Source organism: Aspergillus puulaauensis, chromosome 3 (assembly GCF_016861865.1).
Source record: "Aspergillus puulaauensis MK2 DNA, chromosome 3, nearly complete sequence".
Classification (NCBI taxonomy): domain Eukaryota; kingdom Fungi; phylum Ascomycota; class Eurotiomycetes; order Eurotiales; family Aspergillaceae; genus Aspergillus; species Aspergillus puulaauensis.
In genome coordinates, this window is record NC_054859.1 from 2740003 (window position 1) to 2757652 (window position 17650).

The window sequence follows — 17650 nt, forward strand, 5'->3', positions numbered from 1 at the left end:
TATAAGCATGGTCGTAAATAACAGACAACACCAAAGACAAATATTCAGTAATAATTCAACCTAATTAGCTAGCTAGCCTCTGTAAAAACGACAAGATATACCATACCCGCAACCTCACGAGCTTGTCTCAAGCAGCAACAGGGCAAAGGCGCCACCCATGACAGGTCGGGCGATAAAAACAACAGGCGGATAGCTGAGTGAATTAGTCTCATACCCCAGAACTTAGGACAGACATACTTACCCTCCAGTTACAGTGTCATAAAGATCCGTGAGGGGACGACTTGTCGGTGTCTGATTTATCCACTTGGCAAGATGCTGGATGAACATATCTCGTGTACTTGTCGACGCAATCGCCGCTGCAAAGAGTTGCCAATCACCTGCAAATATCAGCTTTGTCTCAAGAACTCGTAAGTGGCAGCTTACTCTTAGTGTATAGGTGTCGGGTATCCAGTGGCACACCGTATTCCTCCTGGATAGTTGGGTAGAAATCACTTTGCATGTCGTACACGGATTGCGGGACCAAGTTCAGGCCCAGTTCGCGATCAGCGTAGAGATTGTAAAGAAGTCCTTCAATAATTCATCAGTATTTGCACCATCCATGAAACATTTCCGGAATTTACATACCATGGGAGTCGTCCGATCCGTATGACAACGTCGTATGCGACTGGGCTCCACTACGTGCAATGCCCAGGGTCTGCCACGCCTCGATATAGTCATGGGCGTAGTTGGTGAGATTCGACGCATCATTGGTATTTGTGACCAGATCTGCGATGACTGACATGGCCTCGATACCGATGATTCCCTTTAGGGCAAGGTTGGTTTGGTTCCTAAAAGCTCTGTTAAATGAATGAAACAAATTTCCAGACCGGAGAGCCTACGCTAGCGGACCAGCAAAATCATCCGTCGATATTTGGTTGGCTGGATAAAGGGCGTCTTCAATTAAATAGTCAGTCCATTGCCTCAGTATTGCGTAGTGACTCTCGAGGTATGCAGTGTCGCCAGATTTCTGTGCAAATGCCAGAGCCATGATCACGTTATTGCCGCACTCCTCCAATGGCATTGGCTCATCATTCCCATCTGGATGACCCGTGGCGTTGGGATAATGTGAGCCGATGTCGTGCATGGCATAGGAATTGGGGTAGTGCCTGGATTCCTGAATCTCGAAGTGCGGTCGTAGAATGTACTTGAGAAAGTCTGGGTTGGTGTATAAGAAGACTGGGTGTGCAGGGAATATGACATCTATCGTATTCATGTTGCCATTTGAAGATATTTCCTTCATAAAGAGATATGGACTGTCTTCTGGTCCACACAGCTGGGTTGCGGCAAAAGCTTGACGAATGCTAAGGGATGTGATTGTAAGATAGTCTCGGCCAGCAGCAGCAATGGAATCTCGAGCAACTCGCTCGTCAAGGTCTGAAGACAGAGAGTTCGCTTCCTGGTAATCATGGTGGAAGAAATTGAGCTAGATTACGGGCTGTCAGTCAGGTCATTCCAGAGCTGGAAGTATTTTACTCACGGCATCTAGTCCAGTGCTGAAGTAACTTGTCCACAAAGAAGACACAGGGCTGAGCGTATCAGAGCTACCAGTGTATTGGATTGCTTCCGGTTGTGTTAGACCTATTGAGAACAGTACCCCAATAGAAGATTGGATGGACCCAAGGTCATGAGCAAAGCCAAATACTGGCCAGTTATCGGAGATAGCCCTATAGCCAGCATCATTTGTATTGCTCAGCCTTCCGTTACTCGCGAATGCCCCGCGCACATCAACATCTGCCCCAGCCTGGTAGGTAAGACCTGCTCCATTATCAGTTGCCCAATACCAGTCCCCCCATTCGGCCTGGTCTCTATTTTCAGAGAAGAGGAGCGGCGTTTGGCGATGGACCTTGTGATAGGCAACACCGTCGCCGGTTACACCATAATCCCACTGTGCAATGGCAGAACGGTCGCCAGACACCCATTCTAGAAGACCATCAGTAAATATTTCTGATTTGTCGCAAGATAAGACAAGGTAAATTTTACCAGCTGATATGTCGGCGTACACCTGCACGTTGTGAGACTCTCCGTCGAGGGAGCTCACGCTAACATCAAGATACGAAAACACGAGGGACTGTCGTCGGAGATCATTTGGAGTGATTGGTGAGAGAAAGGTTATTTTCATCTCCACCTTATCACCAACGTGCATAGTGAAGATGCTTTTCGTGGAGGTGTACTCATATGCAGTTTGGTCCACAGTAGTGGAGCCTGGTAGTCCCATCCATGTGTAGACCTGGCCATCAACACGAATTAAACCAGCCCAACCAGTAACCTGGCCTCTATTGATAGTACGTATGCTCAGTTTCTCCTTTATTTTGTTCCATTTTCAGATCACTTACTCCCAAAAGGTTGGCCATTCGCCCGCCAAATAGCCACCATTTCCGCCATCTTGTCCAGCGGGCAACCAAGTACTCAAGTAGGGGGACTTGACTACTAGGGGCAGGGCTGGAGGACGAGCAGGAGAAAAGGTAGATGCGGCATCCGTCAGGATAGCCAGGAATGCGCACAGGCATCCTAATGGAAGAATATACATGGTAATATGGATGGCTGTCCCTTAACCCCAAAGCATTGCCCGTTGATGGAGAGCGGTTGACGCGAATTAAAAGCTGAGAGAATAACAAAGCCAAGTCCAAGGGAGCGACAAATAGCAGAGCAATGATGTGGCTGTCTAGAATGAGCCGCGGAATGCTAGACACGCATATATGATGGTTAGATCTTGCATTCCACGCGGACGGAGGAACTTTATAGCAGGCTAGGAGCCGGCACTGCCAATTTCCAGCATGTGGAAAACCCGTCTAGATTGTCCAGGACTTGAGAGAACATATTTGCACATGCTCAGGACGGAATTCTCCCGAAAAGTGTCGCCTGACAAGTCATTCTGTCTGCATCGACTCAAAGTAGTGGACAGACTCGGCGCTATCGACAACGAATAGCAATGTCCAATCATCAATCGATATAGACAGGGATTGAAAAGAGCGACTGCGGAGAGGCGTTCACTCCGGAGCCCGGGGTAGATCCGCCCCTAGACAAAACAATCAATCATCAGTGTATATTTCTTTTTATGCTCCACCCTCTGCAGGGCGGTTTAAGATAGAACTAATCAGGGGGCAGAGAGCGATACCACTGCGGTGTGTAAACCTACGGGAGGCAGTCTTTGGGCTGCTGGTTCCACCTATCCAGCATGAAGTCGGGCTAGAAGGCCAAGGTAACTAATTCTCGCATGTCTGTCAGCAAACTACTTCCCTTGGCTAGCATGTGTGATGTGCACCCCCAGGTCCTCTCGGGGGGCTAGCCAAGCAGCCAAGATAAGGGCCGGCATTGCAAAGGGAGAGGCTATTGAAGTTTGAGAGAAGCCACTTGGAGAGAACGACAAGAAAAACGAGGAAGGTGCGAAAGAATCAAATCTTAGAGCGGAGGGCGATACCCAAAAAAGGAAGGTGCGCTGAAGGTCCCGGGGGCATCAGATCAGCCTCGCTCTCTCCTACGTTTAAAGTCAACACTCCCCGCATCTCCTCTCCAGGTCAACACACACACCACAATAGCCCCTCATCTCCCTCTTACCGGAGTGGGCGCCACATTATGAGCTTATGATAGCATCATGTGAGACATGGCACGCTTGGTATCAACTCAGACTGTCCTCGTTTTCCGCGCTTCCTCTCTTGGTCTTTCTGTGCGGCAACGGGATGATCAGGCAATGGACTAGCCAGGTGGTTGGTTGGATCGTCGAATATACGTCCGTGCCTGCGTAGTGTGACCTCACTTCAACCATTTAAAGTGAGTGACCAGTTATCGAACCCTCGCGATACATCACAGGAAGGCTCCCATGGCATCGTTGCAGACCCATACAGCACTCGGTTAAGCCAAACGTCACGCTACCAACACTGCTCGATTCGAGTTGTGGGTCCTGACATTGCTTGTCGCTCCTTCGGCCAATATTCTGGCGCACGGATACCTATCGGATAAAAGTGGAGGGGATATGGAAGTGCGTATGGATACAGTATCTGGTCGGCCGTGGAAAAGGGAGATGGTGGCTAAGCATCTCGGAGTGAAAATCTCAATTTTGACCAGGACAGTTCATAACTGCAGGTATGAAGGGCATCAGGAGATTACGTATTGACAACGCCGTGACCTATGAAGTCCTTGCTAAGCAGACGCTGTGTGCTGCCTCTCCCACAAAGCGCACCATGGAACCAGAGACTTGCTTCCACGTTATGATTCAGAGCCTCCAAAGCATAATTCAGTTTATGCTTCAGCATTACAACGTTTACAAATACCATCAGGGTCCTCACGGGTCAGCTGGTCCGAGTTTGTTTAATGTGGTAGTACACAGTACATGGATCATTTCAGAATGTAGTGTACCCAAGGCTCCAGTACTCTCTACCTTGACAAAGACGCAGCCAGGACACTGGCAATCCCTTGCATTTACGAGTCAAATATCTTATACGTCCATTTCATGCACAGCATCATAGAAAGTTAAGAGCAAACTTTCGTATCATTTCCGCGCCCTATAAGTATTCTCGTATTTTTATAAAACATAATCACAAACATAACCTGGTCTTATCTCTCATCATCATGCAAGCGGTCTTTTAGATTCGTACCTTCATGCCGAAATAGATAAAGCGGGAAAGAAAAGAAAAAAGGGAAAGAAAGAAAAAAGACAAACAGGGAATTACACAATACTTATCCAAAAGATACGTAAGAGGCCAATATCAGCCCTTCGCAGCATGCGTCTTCGAGCTCTGCGCCAACTGAATACAAAACTCACCCCAGTCACTCCCACCGGTAGACGGTAAAATTTCCTCTGCGATCGACTCCTCTAGTCGCTCACCATACCGGCGACGGTACTCGACCTTCACATTTTCGAGGTGCCGAGGTTCCCAATGGAGACGGACAAGTCGGGAGATTAAAAGCTCTGACCTCTCTTTACCGGAGCGGGATTCATGGAGAGCCTGGTGGAGAAGCAGTGCGTCGCGCATGGGCCGGTTGATGGCCCCGTTGAGGATATGTGCAAGGGTTTCGCCCTATCCACGTGAATTGATTAGCATATCGCAAAAGAAATGGAGAGTTGGCTGGGGGGTAGAGGGAACACGCACGACAAGATTTTGAGATTTCTGGATCATGTCACGCGCAAAGTTCCGCTGGTAGATCTTCTCGTAAGCTCGCAGGACTTCACGCAGGTGCGAGTCACTCCGGCGGACAATGATGTATATCATTGCTGTTTCGCCGCCGTTTCGCGAAACGAGCGCTGCGTGTAGGGCTTGGATATCCCGGGAAACTAGGTCGCTGTCGACGGAATCGCGCTCGCTCTGTCGACCCTCTTCGAGGGCTAGGAGGACGGCCGTGCGGAATTTATCTGCTTTCAGCTCGGCCTTCATGCATTTCTCCAAGCTGTCGGTGTACCGCGAGTCCCTGAAGGTTTCTTTGATCTCGCGCATCTCGCCGTTGCTGCGGCCGAACAGGGACTCGATTAGGAGTTCGCGTCTAGATGACCCCGATTGATAGTAACAGTTGGCCCAGAATGCTTCCGATTCCCAACGGCCGAGTGCGGTTGCATAGCACACTTTTCCAAAGGCGCTGTTGCCGAGCTTGAGGCGGATATGCTTGGCTAGGTTGACCCCCTTCCCGTGGATTTTTACATGATTCTTGTATTCCTTTCGGAGGTCCAGCATCTCGTGGTTCGTCAAGTGAGGCAGCACGTGGGTCAGTGTTTTTGTATCGATATTACGCGAGTGGGATAGAGCATCGCGCAAAGCAAGCGCGTCATCGGTAGCATCGTAGAATGATACCTTTCGTCTCGAACTGCTAGGGGATATTACGAGCATATTATCGGAGCCTCTGGCATCTTTTGAATCGTGGCGCTCGTGTCGGACGCGGCTGCTGCCTCGTTTAGAGCTCTTTGGTTCCTTGAGGCCGCCTTCGTCTTTGGACTTCTTGGACTTCCGCGTCCGCCGTCGCTCGCTATCCGTGCTATTGTCCAGTGGCTCAAGATCTGAGACATCATCATCTCTGGGTGCTATGAGAATCGGCGAGGGCATGGGGGATATGCTTTGATATGTGCCCTTGTATGCTTCCAGCAGCGGGCTAGCAGGCGGGTGGCTAGAACCATGGCCTCCCCCAACGCCCAGGCTGTTTCCTGTAGAGACGCTGAGGCTGCTGGGACGACCAGAAGTGCGACTTCCCGGTACAACCTCGACGTATTGTGGCCCTCTATCGGCGCCGCTTGTCGAGCTGCTCGGGTACTGAGGAGTTGCAGAGTATCTGACTCCACTTGGCAAAGGCTCCGTCCTGGGATGAGACGAATACGTGGAGCCAGTGGTGGGTTTGGTTGAATACCGGACATTAGGGTCAATTTGCGCATACTGGTACGTTGGTGGGTTGGCGTATAGATTAGGGTCGCCCGACGGGTTGCGTTGGTGGCTCGCAGTGGTAACTGGAGGTGCGTACGGAGCACCAGATGTCGCTGGTGGCGCATTCCAGGGAGCGTAAGGGCTGTGCGCAGAGTCTGGGCTCATATACTGTGCGGTAGGTGGTGGGCCAGACGTCGCGGCTGGAAACGCCCCCGGCATAGAGTCTCCTTGAGATGTCGGCGGCACAAAACCCGGCTTTTCACAGTCGGGAACGGGTGCCCAGCTTGGTTGAGTATGGGGAGGTCCTGAATACGCAGATTGACCCGCGCCATATCTGGAGTAGCCGCTCACTGTCTCCGCGCTGCTCCTTGGACCGGCGCCTGGGTTGTTAAGCGCTCCGGTCATGAGCGGAGGAGGCGCCGAAATGATGGAGCTACTCTTGCGTCCATAATATCCACGATCCAATCCTCCAGGGCCATCGCCATAGGCCAGGTCATCGTCCGAAGAATATATATCGTCCTCATCCGGGTATCGGGAAATTTGCCCAGATCTCCGCTGGGGCGGCGGCTGGGAATATCGCTGGCTACTCCGTTTCGACGCGCCCCTGCTATCATCCGAGTCGGAATGGTAGTAGTAATCTCGATCGGATCGGCGGCGCGCATAATCTCTTGCGTCGTGCTCCGAATCCGAGTCGTAGCGGTTAGATTTCCTAGAGCTGGGGAGAGGACTGGCTCCGCGACTTCTGGACCTTGTCCGCACTTTCTCGCCCGCGGGGTCGGCAGATAGATATGCGCTCCTTCGTGAGGGCTCCGGGCCAGGGGAAGGCAGACGGGGGTCGCGAGACGTGGAACGATCACGGGTACGGCCGCTGGGAGACTTGGAACGGCCTCGCGACCGTGGGTCGTCGACGCGGAGAGACATGGAAGCAAGGAGGCTGACCCAGCTGAACAGGCGGCGACAGAGCCAGTATCTGAGAACTGAAGCTTCCCCGCAAAACAAAATCCCAGCTCAGAGGAGAAAGAAAATCTGCCACTGCCCTGTGCTACAGTCGCGGGGTCACGCAATAGATGGAGGACGCTGGTTGCAATGCGCACAAAGGCAGCAATCAAGCGAAAGGAAAGGTAACGGCCCGAACACGAGACCGGAGGGGGGGGAAAGAACGAATAATGGGGAGGCAGGAAGGGCGTCAATGTTCTCAGCCGAAGGAGGGGAAGAGGGAGATCCTCGACTTTGTGTTCGTCTATCGCAATTATTCTCAGCTTAGTTGATGGCTCGCGGCGGAACCAAAAAACGCCTTCGCTTCAGCTGAGGCACACTCACGCGGCTTCGCCCCAACACAAAACTTGCTTTCCCTGCAACAGCCATTCATTATTGGCAACCGGCTATGCGATTCTGTTAATTCCGCTGGCAATCCGCATTTCTTGCCCCCTCTTCGGCAATTTGGAGCCGCATCGCGAGCTGACAATGGAGCTTCTCCGGCTGCGGGTGTGCAGCTAGCTCCGCTGCTTCGGTCTCTTGTATGGACCGGCTTGTGACTGATGACTCCTTAGCGTCTTGTCTGTCAGAACAAACAGCACGCACAATTCCAGCTGAATGGATCGACCACCGCATGAGGAAGCCTAGCCTCTCGTATCTCACCAGCCAGCGCCTGCAAACAACGAACGATCGAGCCACTTACATCCAAGCCAGCTCCGCAGGACTGCATGGTGAGAATAATTGTCATTGGCCACCAGTCAGAATCCGCAAGTGATAAGCTTGGTGCGGTTTCAGGATCCCGCAATGCTGGAAAAGCGGGCGCTTCGATGAGCGTGATCTACATGATGGGACACTTATCCGTCGAATCTCAAGAATGGAAATCAGATGTGGTATTTCTTCGGCAGTAGCACTAAGTTATCAAGAATACAGGGTAGGAAAGTGAGGCAATGAAACAGCGAGTAGCCGGTGGTGAGCCTGTGTCCTGTTCAACTGGCAGGGGATACACAAAATGAGACGCAGGCGGGTCAAAGACACCAGAATATTGCAGCAACATCCGAGATGAACAAAAAGTGGTATAATAATGAACATAAACAACATTGGGGTAAACAAATTTGTACAATAGGGGGAATAGTGAAATGCGGCGTATCTCTGAACTGTGATTGGAACCATGCCATGGGGCGCAGAACCAACAGCTTGGTAGATTCAAACATAGAAATTCAACGAGGCTTGCCTCTACCTCGGACATTGCATGCAGCACCTCGAACATGCAAAGAGCCATTATCCTGACACCCCAAATCCAGATCATTACATTAAAGGCACATCGGAAGGAGGGGCTGCGTGTCGTTACACATCAGGGGCGTCATGAGCAAATGTGGAAGGCTGACAGACTCGGAGAGTCAGGGATGATGAACCAACGAACAAGTCCTCCATTTCGGCTCAGGGCGACTCATGGTGCAAGGTTGGCGCTCGCTTGGCACAGCTGCTCAAGTAACGGAGATGAGAAAGAAAGGTTGGTAGTTGAAGGAATGAAAAGGTTGTCAAGTATACGTCCTCAAAGAAAAAACGCCGGGGTGGTGCGGTATCCAGATATTAGCGAATGCGATGTCCGAAATCAGGGCCTTTCCTGCCGCCATAGGTCTGTTGCTTAGGCGCAACAATGGGATCCTGGCGGTGCAGACGGCTGGTTCTCCAGCGCTCATACCAGATAACACGGCTAGCTTCACGCAATTCGGACCGCCAGTCGCTAAACACCGAGTCCTTGAGTTTGAGAAAATCGCAGTGCTCCGGGTCGTAGGGATTAGCAAATCCCCAGGGGAATTTGCGTCCAACAGGCCCATCCTCCAGCGAGTATCGGTCAGGCGATAGAATCGAGAAAGGAATAAGGGGAATGGCCGCCGGGGTAGCTTCTTCCTTACGTGAGCCCTGGCTACGCTGCGATGGAGATGCTGGGGTTTTTTGTGAGACAGCCTCAGAACCCTCCTCGTTCGAGCCTTCTTCAGTCTTGGTGCGCGCGTCCTCAGCCTTCGAGGTTTCGGCCTCCTCTTCCTCTTCCTCTTCCTCCTCTTCCTCTTCGCTTTCTTCCGAAGTGTAATCCTCTTGGTCTTCAAGAGTCAGGATTTCGAGAGGGTCGATGTTAGCCTTCTTAAAACTAGCCCATACCGCTTTTCTAAGGTAGGCCATGTGCGCGGTGGTAATCGTATCTGCTTTACTGATCACAGGGACAACAGTAGTCTTTCCGATCACCGTTCGAAGAACCTGAAGGTCAAGGTTCTCGTCAAGAACGCCCAAGACGCTAGAATCGGATGCTCTTTGGGTCCCCTGAGCAGCACGCTCCGCGGCTGCAATATTCTCGTCCAATCGTGATGGGTCAAGGATCAAGAAAGTACAGTGGATATGAGTGTCTCGAGCTCCGGGCGAGCGGATGACTTTCATTTCTTCATTCAACGTGTCTTCGAATTTGCTCTCCAGGAACCCGGTGACTCCACGGAGCTGGATGTCAACAACGTTCTTCTCCAGTCCCTGAGAGTCCCAGAGGGTCAGACCCACACGTTCGCCATCAATCTCGGTTTCAAGGTAATGAGAGGTGTATCCTTCATTGGCGGGGTTGTGGTTTGCATATTCCACTTCGTCAGGCGAGCGAGAAGGGTGTTTGTGTGGCGGCAACTCCAAGGACCTGCGGAGGAAATTAAGGAAAGAAGTCTTCCCCGAATTTCGCGCACCGATAACGAGGATGCTGTTGGATGTGTTAGCATCGTTTCTCAACTCTTGCGGTGCAGGCTATACTCACTTATACGGGGTGGGGTCCTTGCGGCGGCGTAGTCTGCGCGGGTTGTTGACAGTGCTCACATAGCTACTCGCATAGCTGTAGCGGCCGCGATGGGTCATACTCTCGGTTCGGGCATAGGGGTCGGTGTAGTCGGGGGGCACAGGAGTGCTCATGGCGCTACGTGACTGGCGAGGTTGGCTTGGTGAGAGAGGGGAGGCAAGATCAGCAATACCGTCGCGATTTTCATCACCCCCGAAAGTCTCAATGACCGGTTGGGGCGAAAGATCCGGTAGGCGCGGAGGTTGTTTCGGGCCTGCTTCACGTTGGCGCCGCAGTTCCTCTTCTATCTGGGCTTTTGACATCTTCTTCCTAGACTTCTTCTCGCTGATTGGCTCAGTCGACTTGGAACGGCGGAGGAAACCCAAGGACGAAGATGTTTTGCGATCTTTTACCTGGGCCTGACCATTTTCCGTAGGGATAGGAGGAGCTTCAACAGGAGGTTGGCCCCGGGCCGGAGTCCGGGGTCTTGTTGCAGTAGCCGCCATGGGCACGAATGGGTTGTCTGTAACACGAGGGTGGGGTCTCTGTGAATGAGTGTTGTCTCAGATATAGATTCTTCGCAAATGAGAGGTGTATTTAGTGGCAACCATTCACTGGTCAGTCACTTCAGGTTAACAACTCACCGGCTTTGAGTTTCTTTTGTATTCAAGTTGGGAGTTCACAATCAGTTGCGACTCCGACTCAGATTTCAGATTGTGGTGGTTTTTATAGTAAAACCTGCGGTTGAAGCGGGTGCTTTTGACTTGGTCGCAAACAATTGCCGATACAGAAACCACAGGACTGACGGAAAATATACCTCGAGAATCAATCCCGGGGCGAGGCCTATCTCAATCGACAATCCACGAGTCCAGCAAGCGACTGCCGAATTGAACCTGTGCCTCTGGAAGGATGACAAGCGCAAGAAAAGATTGAACGGATGGGACAGTAAATCCTGGTGACGGGGCTTGCGGTCTTTTTTTTTTTTTTTTTGCCCCTATTCCTGGAGGGGGAAGTTCAGGGACAGAGAAGCGAAATTGCCTGCTCACAGCGTCCGGCTGATGCGGCGCGTATAAGTGAGAGAGAATCAACACAGGAATGAAAAGAAAAGGAATGGATGGGGAGAGAGGGGAAGGAAAGAAAGGGAAGAGAAATGAAACGAAAGGATGGCCTGACGGGTGCTGAAGGCAGAATGAAGATCGGCCAGTGAGAACGGAGAAGTCGATGTTTTCTTCGACCTCGAACTCTTGTACGGATACAGCGCAGGCACGAGCAGCAACGGCCCAACGTTGCGGCGCAGGAGATCGCGCAGGCCTGACTGTGATTTTATTTCTCGCGGATGCGGCAGCGTGGCTTACACGAGGCCTACATTTCGTCTCCTGGGTCATGTTCTACGCCTCTTCGCCAGCAGTTCTTTCATCGCAGACAGCTGCTGGCTCACAGCTCCAAAGCTGATGCGATTCAGGGGCAAACGTCAATTGGGACTAAATCTAGACTCCCCCACTCGCCGGCCTCAAACCGTTTAGACTGGCTTGGCCTAAATTTGGTCCGGCCTCTGTGAATCGAGTTTCAGGTCCTCCGCCGGAGGGGCAGCCCTCGACCTTTGCTCATCTCAGCGGCCAATCTTTAACCGGAATCGGAGGTCGCGAGGTGGTTGCTTTTGCGGTTTCAGGTTTGGACTTTGGAGTTTGGAGAGTCGGTCGCACCCAGGCGTTCGGCTTGTTAAATTGAGCCGACGATCTCTCCATCCATATCTCAACGTTCACGCACTCATAATAACATCAAAATGGCATAATTCCTTGATCATGATAACCTGCAGTCTGGGCTCCTAGAGCTTGTCTCCTTCTCGGGAGGTCGGGGGCACTTGCTCTGTATCAGCACGGCCCTCTCCGGACTGAGCAAAGTTCGTCTTCAGCCCACAGTTCACACGTGGGGATCGTGGTACTATGTCTCGGTATTCCTCCACCTGTCACTCACCCGACTCCTTGCTTTTCGCGCTGCATAAATTCTCCGTCTGCCGATACGGGCATACTTGCAGCCTTGCAGCCTGGGGTCCTGGGAGACATCCACACCTGGTGACCTGAGGAATCAATCTCGCCGTCCCCGCCAGGTTGGCGCAATTTCTTGCAGAATGCAGAAGCATCCGTATTTGGGCGGTAATGGTACGCACCAGGAAATTGGATGTCCGACATGAGTTCTGCGTTAAATTGCTGTACAACATTCAGCTATCCACATCGTCAAGACACTGAAAATTGGCTGACTGATTGGTCGCTCCAATCATTCTGTTCGAACCAAATTCCATTCCCCAAAGACGCTAACAACGGAGAGTTTGGCCCGGCTTTGGCCTGGCCTTCTTGCACAGATCCTGCTGCCCCTGACTGACTCTGACTCTGGCCAGGTAGTCACCAACCTTGTTCTCGACCCTCAAGCCACCATTAGTATTACAAGACGGGATATCATCATTTGCTGTCATTCATGTTCGTTTTCTCGCTACATACAAAATTGCAGAAAATCGACCGGCGCTCCCTACCTAATCTAAAATGATTTCGCACGCTGGCCATCAAAGATGGACCCATCTCATAAGTACCCCGGGACACCTTGTCAGCCAAGGTGTGACGCTGACGGGGTCGCTGACGCAGAAGCAGATGCAGATGCAGAAGCACTTCTTGTTGACTCGGCATCCCTGGTCTTGAAAGGCAGGACAATGCACGGACTGCTTGGACACACCTTGTCGCGCTGGAGATTCTTGAACTTTGGTCCATTGGGTCCTCCGGAGTACTTTGCTTGTCCGAATAATTCTGGTCCTCCCTGGAGCGCGTCGTCTCCCCATTTCCCGTTGAAATCCAGCCATTTGACCGGGTAGCTAGAGTCGTAGGCTTCAAATGTCTGCGTGTCTGCCGCATAGCTATACGCATATGCTCCCGAGGTCGGATCCCACAAAACACCCTGGTCGGTTTGGTCAACGAGGAATCCGACCGGGAGGTCAACGCCTGGAATTGTGTGGTCGTGACCTCTGACGAAATTATTAACGTGGCTCTCAGTTGAGAAAGGTCCGGAATGAACACTCACCCAGTGCTGGAGTAGACGGCATGGGTTCCATTCCCAGAGTACGCAACTGGTCGCTTTCCCTGCTTTTCCGTCGCATCATACGTGAAAGCCTGTCCCGAAGCGTGTTGACTGTACCAGATGGCCTGCGGAGTACCATCCTTGAATCGGATCATGTTATGCTCCCTGCAACAAACATCATTAGATTCAGGCACAGATGTCGGGCAACTTGACGCACCAGTCCCCAACGTGGTTACCAAATTCCATCCCGAGAACCGTATTGCCCAGGTTATAACTATTTGCCGGTCAGAACGACGACTCCTCGGGTAATAGACGAGTCGGATATTAATCGAACTCACGAATAGAAATAGAAGTAGAACGCATCTACATCTCCCTCTCCATGATCGTTCAAGACAATGATCGACGAAACGTCGTTCGCTTGGCCGTTATCATCGATATCCGTGCCGAAAATCCAGTCGGGCTGCGGGTCGGCATCGATCCCTTCTTCCGAAGTCAAATACACACTTTCGTTGCCCGCGGCATTGAGTTGGTCCAGATTATCCAGGGTGAGTGGCGTCTGGATGTCCTCAATGGGATTGTAGTCTACCTCCGGCACGACATGGTTGAGATGCTCGGCAAAGCCGGAAGGCCTGTACTGGTCTTCGCTATGAAGCCATACCAGAGGGGCTGAACTCGTCAGTTTCGAATGCTCGGATCTAACCAAATAAACTTACCATAGTCTAGCACGTAGTCAGGGAGAGCTGTCGCGGCCAGCGCAGCGTCCGCAGAACGGGGGAGGTTAAGGGCAGACATCCCTTGTATGTGGGAAGTTGAAGTTAAAGTAAACCTCACGTCTCGGATCCAACAATAAACAATGTCGAACTCGGTTACCCGAACCCAAATTCCTTCGGATGAACTACCTTATATATAGCCCAAGCGGAGAAGTCAAGCGACCTTTCCCTCCACCCTACAGACATCCAGGTTCGTTACATCGGACCTGCATAACACACTCACATGCCGATGATCACATCCCACATTCCAGGTACTATATTATTAGATTGTAATCGTCAACGCGGACTCATCCACTCATAGCTCCCCGTGGCCGTAAGCAAAGGAAAGCCAAGCTTTCAATATTGCGCCAGATGGCGGCCAACGAACGCCTTTCTTGCTTCTCGTGCGCGGGAGATTAACTGCACTGGGGCTTTCCTTCTGGTTTTCGTAGTGCGATTCCACCGATTCCACCCCTTGGGGGCCAGACTACCCAGGTAAGTAAGATGCATAGGCATAGGGTAGTTAAGCATGATTCAAGCGCCTGCCAAATTCCATAGTAAGGTAGTAATTTGTTGTTAGTTTGCCCAGGTGATAGACATGGATGTCGGCCACCCCGTGATGGGGTTCTTGCTTTGGAGTCAGATGAGCGAATCATTCCGCTTCCTAAATCCCGGAATATTGAAATTCACTGCTGATACTACCCTACTACCTGTATTAGTGTCTTTAGTTCTTTCTTTTGTTTACTCCAATATAAATTAAACCACGATTGTGCCGAGGTTTGTGGTTCACCCCACCCCGTGTTGACCAAATATATATAAGAGTATGACTGACTTCAGTGTACCACAATCCATATCTTAAATATATTTATCAGTAAAAACCCTAAATGAACTACTCGTTCGAACCAGAAACAGTTTCAAAAGCCTATAACTTATCCCCCTGGCCCTTCTTTGTTGCCGCTTCCGCCTGAGCCTCCTGCTGCTTCTCCCGCTCCTTTATAAGCTTAAAGATCCTCAAATCCAACGGAATCCGATCCCCCATCCACACTGCGCGCTGTGTATGATTCCTCTGGTCCTCATCTGGCGCGGAATTCGGGTGGATTAACACGCTCAGTGGACCCCGTTGTATGACAAGCCAGGGAATGAAGGCACCAAATTGCGCCGGTGTGAAGAGATTCACTTCGAACATAGCCACTGGGTGCGGGCCAATGGGCTTATCCCAGAACGTATATATTCGGAGTTCGGGGACTGGTTTGATATCTCTGTCAGCTTTAAACAATCTGCGGATATGGGAAAAGGGGACATACATTCCCGTCTGATCCGCTCCCATAGTGCCTTTGCGTAGGCTACTTGGTCTGGGTTATTCTGAAGTCTCGAGTCAGAACCGTAGCAATATCCTAAGAGCTAAGGATATGTCAAGGTAACGAGAGGAACTGACCTGAAAGTGGTAAATATGGATATCGAATCCTCCCCGGCGGTCCTTAGCCAGAGGATCGGGAAATTCCTCGTATGCTTTACTCAACACCCCATGCTGAGGGTTCTTTAGCGACTTTCCGTCCTCGTTTCTCTCTCTATGTGGCCGAATCAGCGGGGTGACGGTTTGAGAGCATGGTTGTGAGGGGTAATTGTTTCCACCATCCATTTCTTGGATGACACCATTCCATTTTCTGGAGACTTACTCGGAAAGTGGCTCGAGGTTCGCGTAGCCCTCTAGTGGGGAAGGATATGTGAAAGCGAATTGGTCTGTCATTTGGAGGGTAAAAGATGAGAAGAAGTTGGAACTGTTTGTGAGAACGATGGGCAAAGTTTGGGAGTTATAGATCTGATTAGATGCTACTACCATCTCAAAGTGGGCCGGCCGGCAGAGATGTATTCCGCGATCTGACAAAGTGCGGAACTAAGTAACTAAGCATGAGTACATATTTGTAATAATTAGAGGTTGATTTAGTCATCGATTGGAATTTTCTGCAGATGTATGCCTATTTCTGCTAGTAAATGAGATCTTAACTAGAAGTGTGTATGATATGCCATATTTAACTTGCCATGTTCAGGTGCGACCAAAAATGTACTGTGGAGATTCAATAGCGATCTGGAAGTAGATTGAGAAGTGGGCGCAAATCACAAACACCATGACAGGCCGTAATCGACATTGGGCTACCAAGAAGCCTTGACGTTAATATGACCGTCCCCATCTACAAATTTCCCGCGATCCCACTCTCGACCTTCACTCTTTGAAGACCACTTCACATTGTCCATTTCATCACTGTTCCCGGCGGCCGCTAAGCTGCTGCTCTTCCATCTTTCTACGATGTCGCTGTTAAAGCCTGCTTCACGTAACCTATCCTCGCCCTTCTGTTTCCAACGCGCCCGATCGCGTAGTGCTTCCAGTGAAAGTTCCCAGTCGTCCTCTCCAGTCATGAGTCCTGCTACAGGCCGGCGGGTTGGCCCGTTACCTGTTTGAGCATCATTATCGTCCGGTTGTACATCGAGAGACGGGTCATAGTCGTGGGCAAAATGAGCGTCAATGTTGCTCATGTTGGGCTTGTATGCCCCTCGCCCGCGAGAACGAAGCGGAGCCTCTTCCTTGGGTAAAGGACCGACAAGATCTTCCAAAGGATCCGACTCGTTCCCAGACACCTTGTCTCGAAATTCAGGCCGTGGGGTTCGGGCTTCTTTACGTCGTGAAGAGTCTTTGTCCTTGCGATTCTCCCTCCTCTCTGGCGATCGAGAACGGGAAACAGAGCGCCTTCCGTGTCGGTGACGACGGTGAGATCCTGAATCCCTTTCACGTGGAGAGCGACTCCGCGACCTTGAATAGGATCGGTACCGGTGACTTCTTCGAGAGCGCCTGTGTCGGTCGTCATCCCGCCCACGCGACTCACGTTCCCGTCGAGATGTACGCGGTCGGGTCTTGTCTGCAGAGGTTGAACGGCTCCTATGCCTTCTCCGGTGAGATGAATGCCTGTCGTGCCGGTATTCCCTCTCCCGCCGTGAACCTCGATCGTCGGTTCTATGGGAGCGACGAGATCGGTGATCTCTACTATCATCGGGAGTCGAAGATGGAACCTGGTCCCGCATCTGGCGCATTCGTTCTCTGGATTCCCTTTCTTCCTTCCTCTTGAGCGCCGCATTGTGATTGTCCGTCTCGTTAATAATATGACGGAGAAACCGAGTGTTAGGCTTGGGGGCAGAGCCTGCGCGCCTGTGGCAATTATTCATTAGATTCCGAAAATATGATATTCCAGTAGAGATATTCGTACCGTGGTGGTCTGTACGCCTCCATCCCGACAGTAGAGTACTTCACGGAGCTATCCCGAGCCTCCCTTGCGAGTACTTGGGCAACGTAGTCATCATTATCTGGGTCGCCGCTTGCTTTTCCTAGTCCTGCAGGCATGGTGTTGAGGGCGGGCGGCTGGAAGTATCGGGATATGGGGAGGAGGGTAAGCTGAATTTTGGCTACATCACCCCAAATTTAAATCATGACCGCTGGTCTGTAATCCCGCATACGTGAATGGATCAAGTACGTCAGGTCAAACGTCAAAGGAAGGCATGATTGACTTTCTTTTAACTGTAGGAGTTGGGATACTTTCAATTGACGGGACAAACTCACCGCCCGGGCGTGAATGCAGTCGCCGCTAAATGTTTTGTTTACCTCCCCCCATTCTGCCGCGGGGTGCAGC

General features: G+C 51.3%; 7 protein-coding genes across 7 annotated transcripts; all 7 read right to left on the reverse strand.

The window, feature by feature from the left end:
* Positions 1-114: 114 nt before the first annotated feature.
* Positions 115-2566, reverse strand: gta1 (glutaminase GtaA; the record flags this gene model as incomplete). Its single annotated transcript, XM_041702244.1, has 8 exons — positions 115-193; positions 242-377; positions 424-567; positions 625-827; positions 879-1462; positions 1517-1959; positions 2020-2312; positions 2373-2566. The coding sequence occupies 8 exons, from the start codon at positions 2564-2566 to the stop codon at positions 115-117; spliced, it is 2076 nt and encodes a 691-aa protein (XP_041555049.1).
* Positions 2567-4742: 2176 nt separating this feature from the next.
* anxc4 (annexin ANXC4) lies at positions 4743-7301 on the reverse strand (the record flags this gene model as incomplete). Its single annotated transcript, XM_041702245.1, has 2 exons — positions 4743-5054; positions 5127-7301. 2 exons carry the CDS (start codon positions 7299-7301, stop codon positions 4743-4745), a joined length of 2487 nt encoding a protein of 828 aa, XP_041555050.1.
* A 1644-nt stretch (positions 7302-8945) lies between these two features.
* Positions 8946-10667, reverse strand: aspE (septin; the record flags this gene model as incomplete). Its single annotated transcript, XM_041702246.1, has 2 exons — positions 8946-10089; positions 10144-10667. The coding sequence occupies 2 exons, from the start codon at positions 10665-10667 to the stop codon at positions 8946-8948; spliced, it is 1668 nt and encodes a 555-aa protein (XP_041555051.1).
* Positions 10668-11009: 342 nt separating this feature from the next.
* On the reverse strand, positions 11010-11546 carry APUU_31083A (uncharacterized protein; the record flags this gene model as incomplete). The annotated part of the gene is made up of 1 exon (XM_041702247.1): positions 11010-11546. The coding sequence occupies one exon, from the start codon at positions 11544-11546 to the stop codon at positions 11010-11012; it is 537 nt and encodes a 178-aa protein (XP_041555052.1).
* A 585-nt stretch (positions 11547-12131) lies between these two features.
* Positions 12132-14016, reverse strand: APUU_31084A (uncharacterized protein; the record flags this gene model as incomplete). The annotated part of the gene is made up of 6 exons (XM_041702248.1): positions 12132-12368; positions 12886-13171; positions 13228-13389; positions 13442-13498; positions 13563-13890; positions 13938-14016. The coding sequence occupies 6 exons, from the start codon at positions 14014-14016 to the stop codon at positions 12132-12134; spliced, it is 1149 nt and encodes a 382-aa protein (XP_041555053.1).
* Positions 14017-14895: 879 nt separating this feature from the next.
* On the reverse strand, positions 14896-15813 carry APUU_31085A (uncharacterized protein; the record flags this gene model as incomplete). The annotated part of the gene is made up of 4 exons (XM_041702249.1): positions 14896-15218; positions 15278-15335; positions 15409-15541; positions 15650-15813. 4 exons carry the CDS (start codon positions 15811-15813, stop codon positions 14896-14898), a joined length of 678 nt encoding a protein of 225 aa, XP_041555054.1.
* A 311-nt stretch (positions 15814-16124) lies between these two features.
* Positions 16125-17364, reverse strand: APUU_31086A (uncharacterized protein; the record flags this gene model as incomplete). Its single annotated transcript, XM_041702250.1, has 2 exons — positions 16125-17172; positions 17231-17364. The coding sequence occupies 2 exons, from the start codon at positions 17362-17364 to the stop codon at positions 16125-16127; spliced, it is 1182 nt and encodes a 393-aa protein (XP_041555055.1).
* Between the last annotated feature and the right edge of the window lie 286 nt (positions 17365-17650).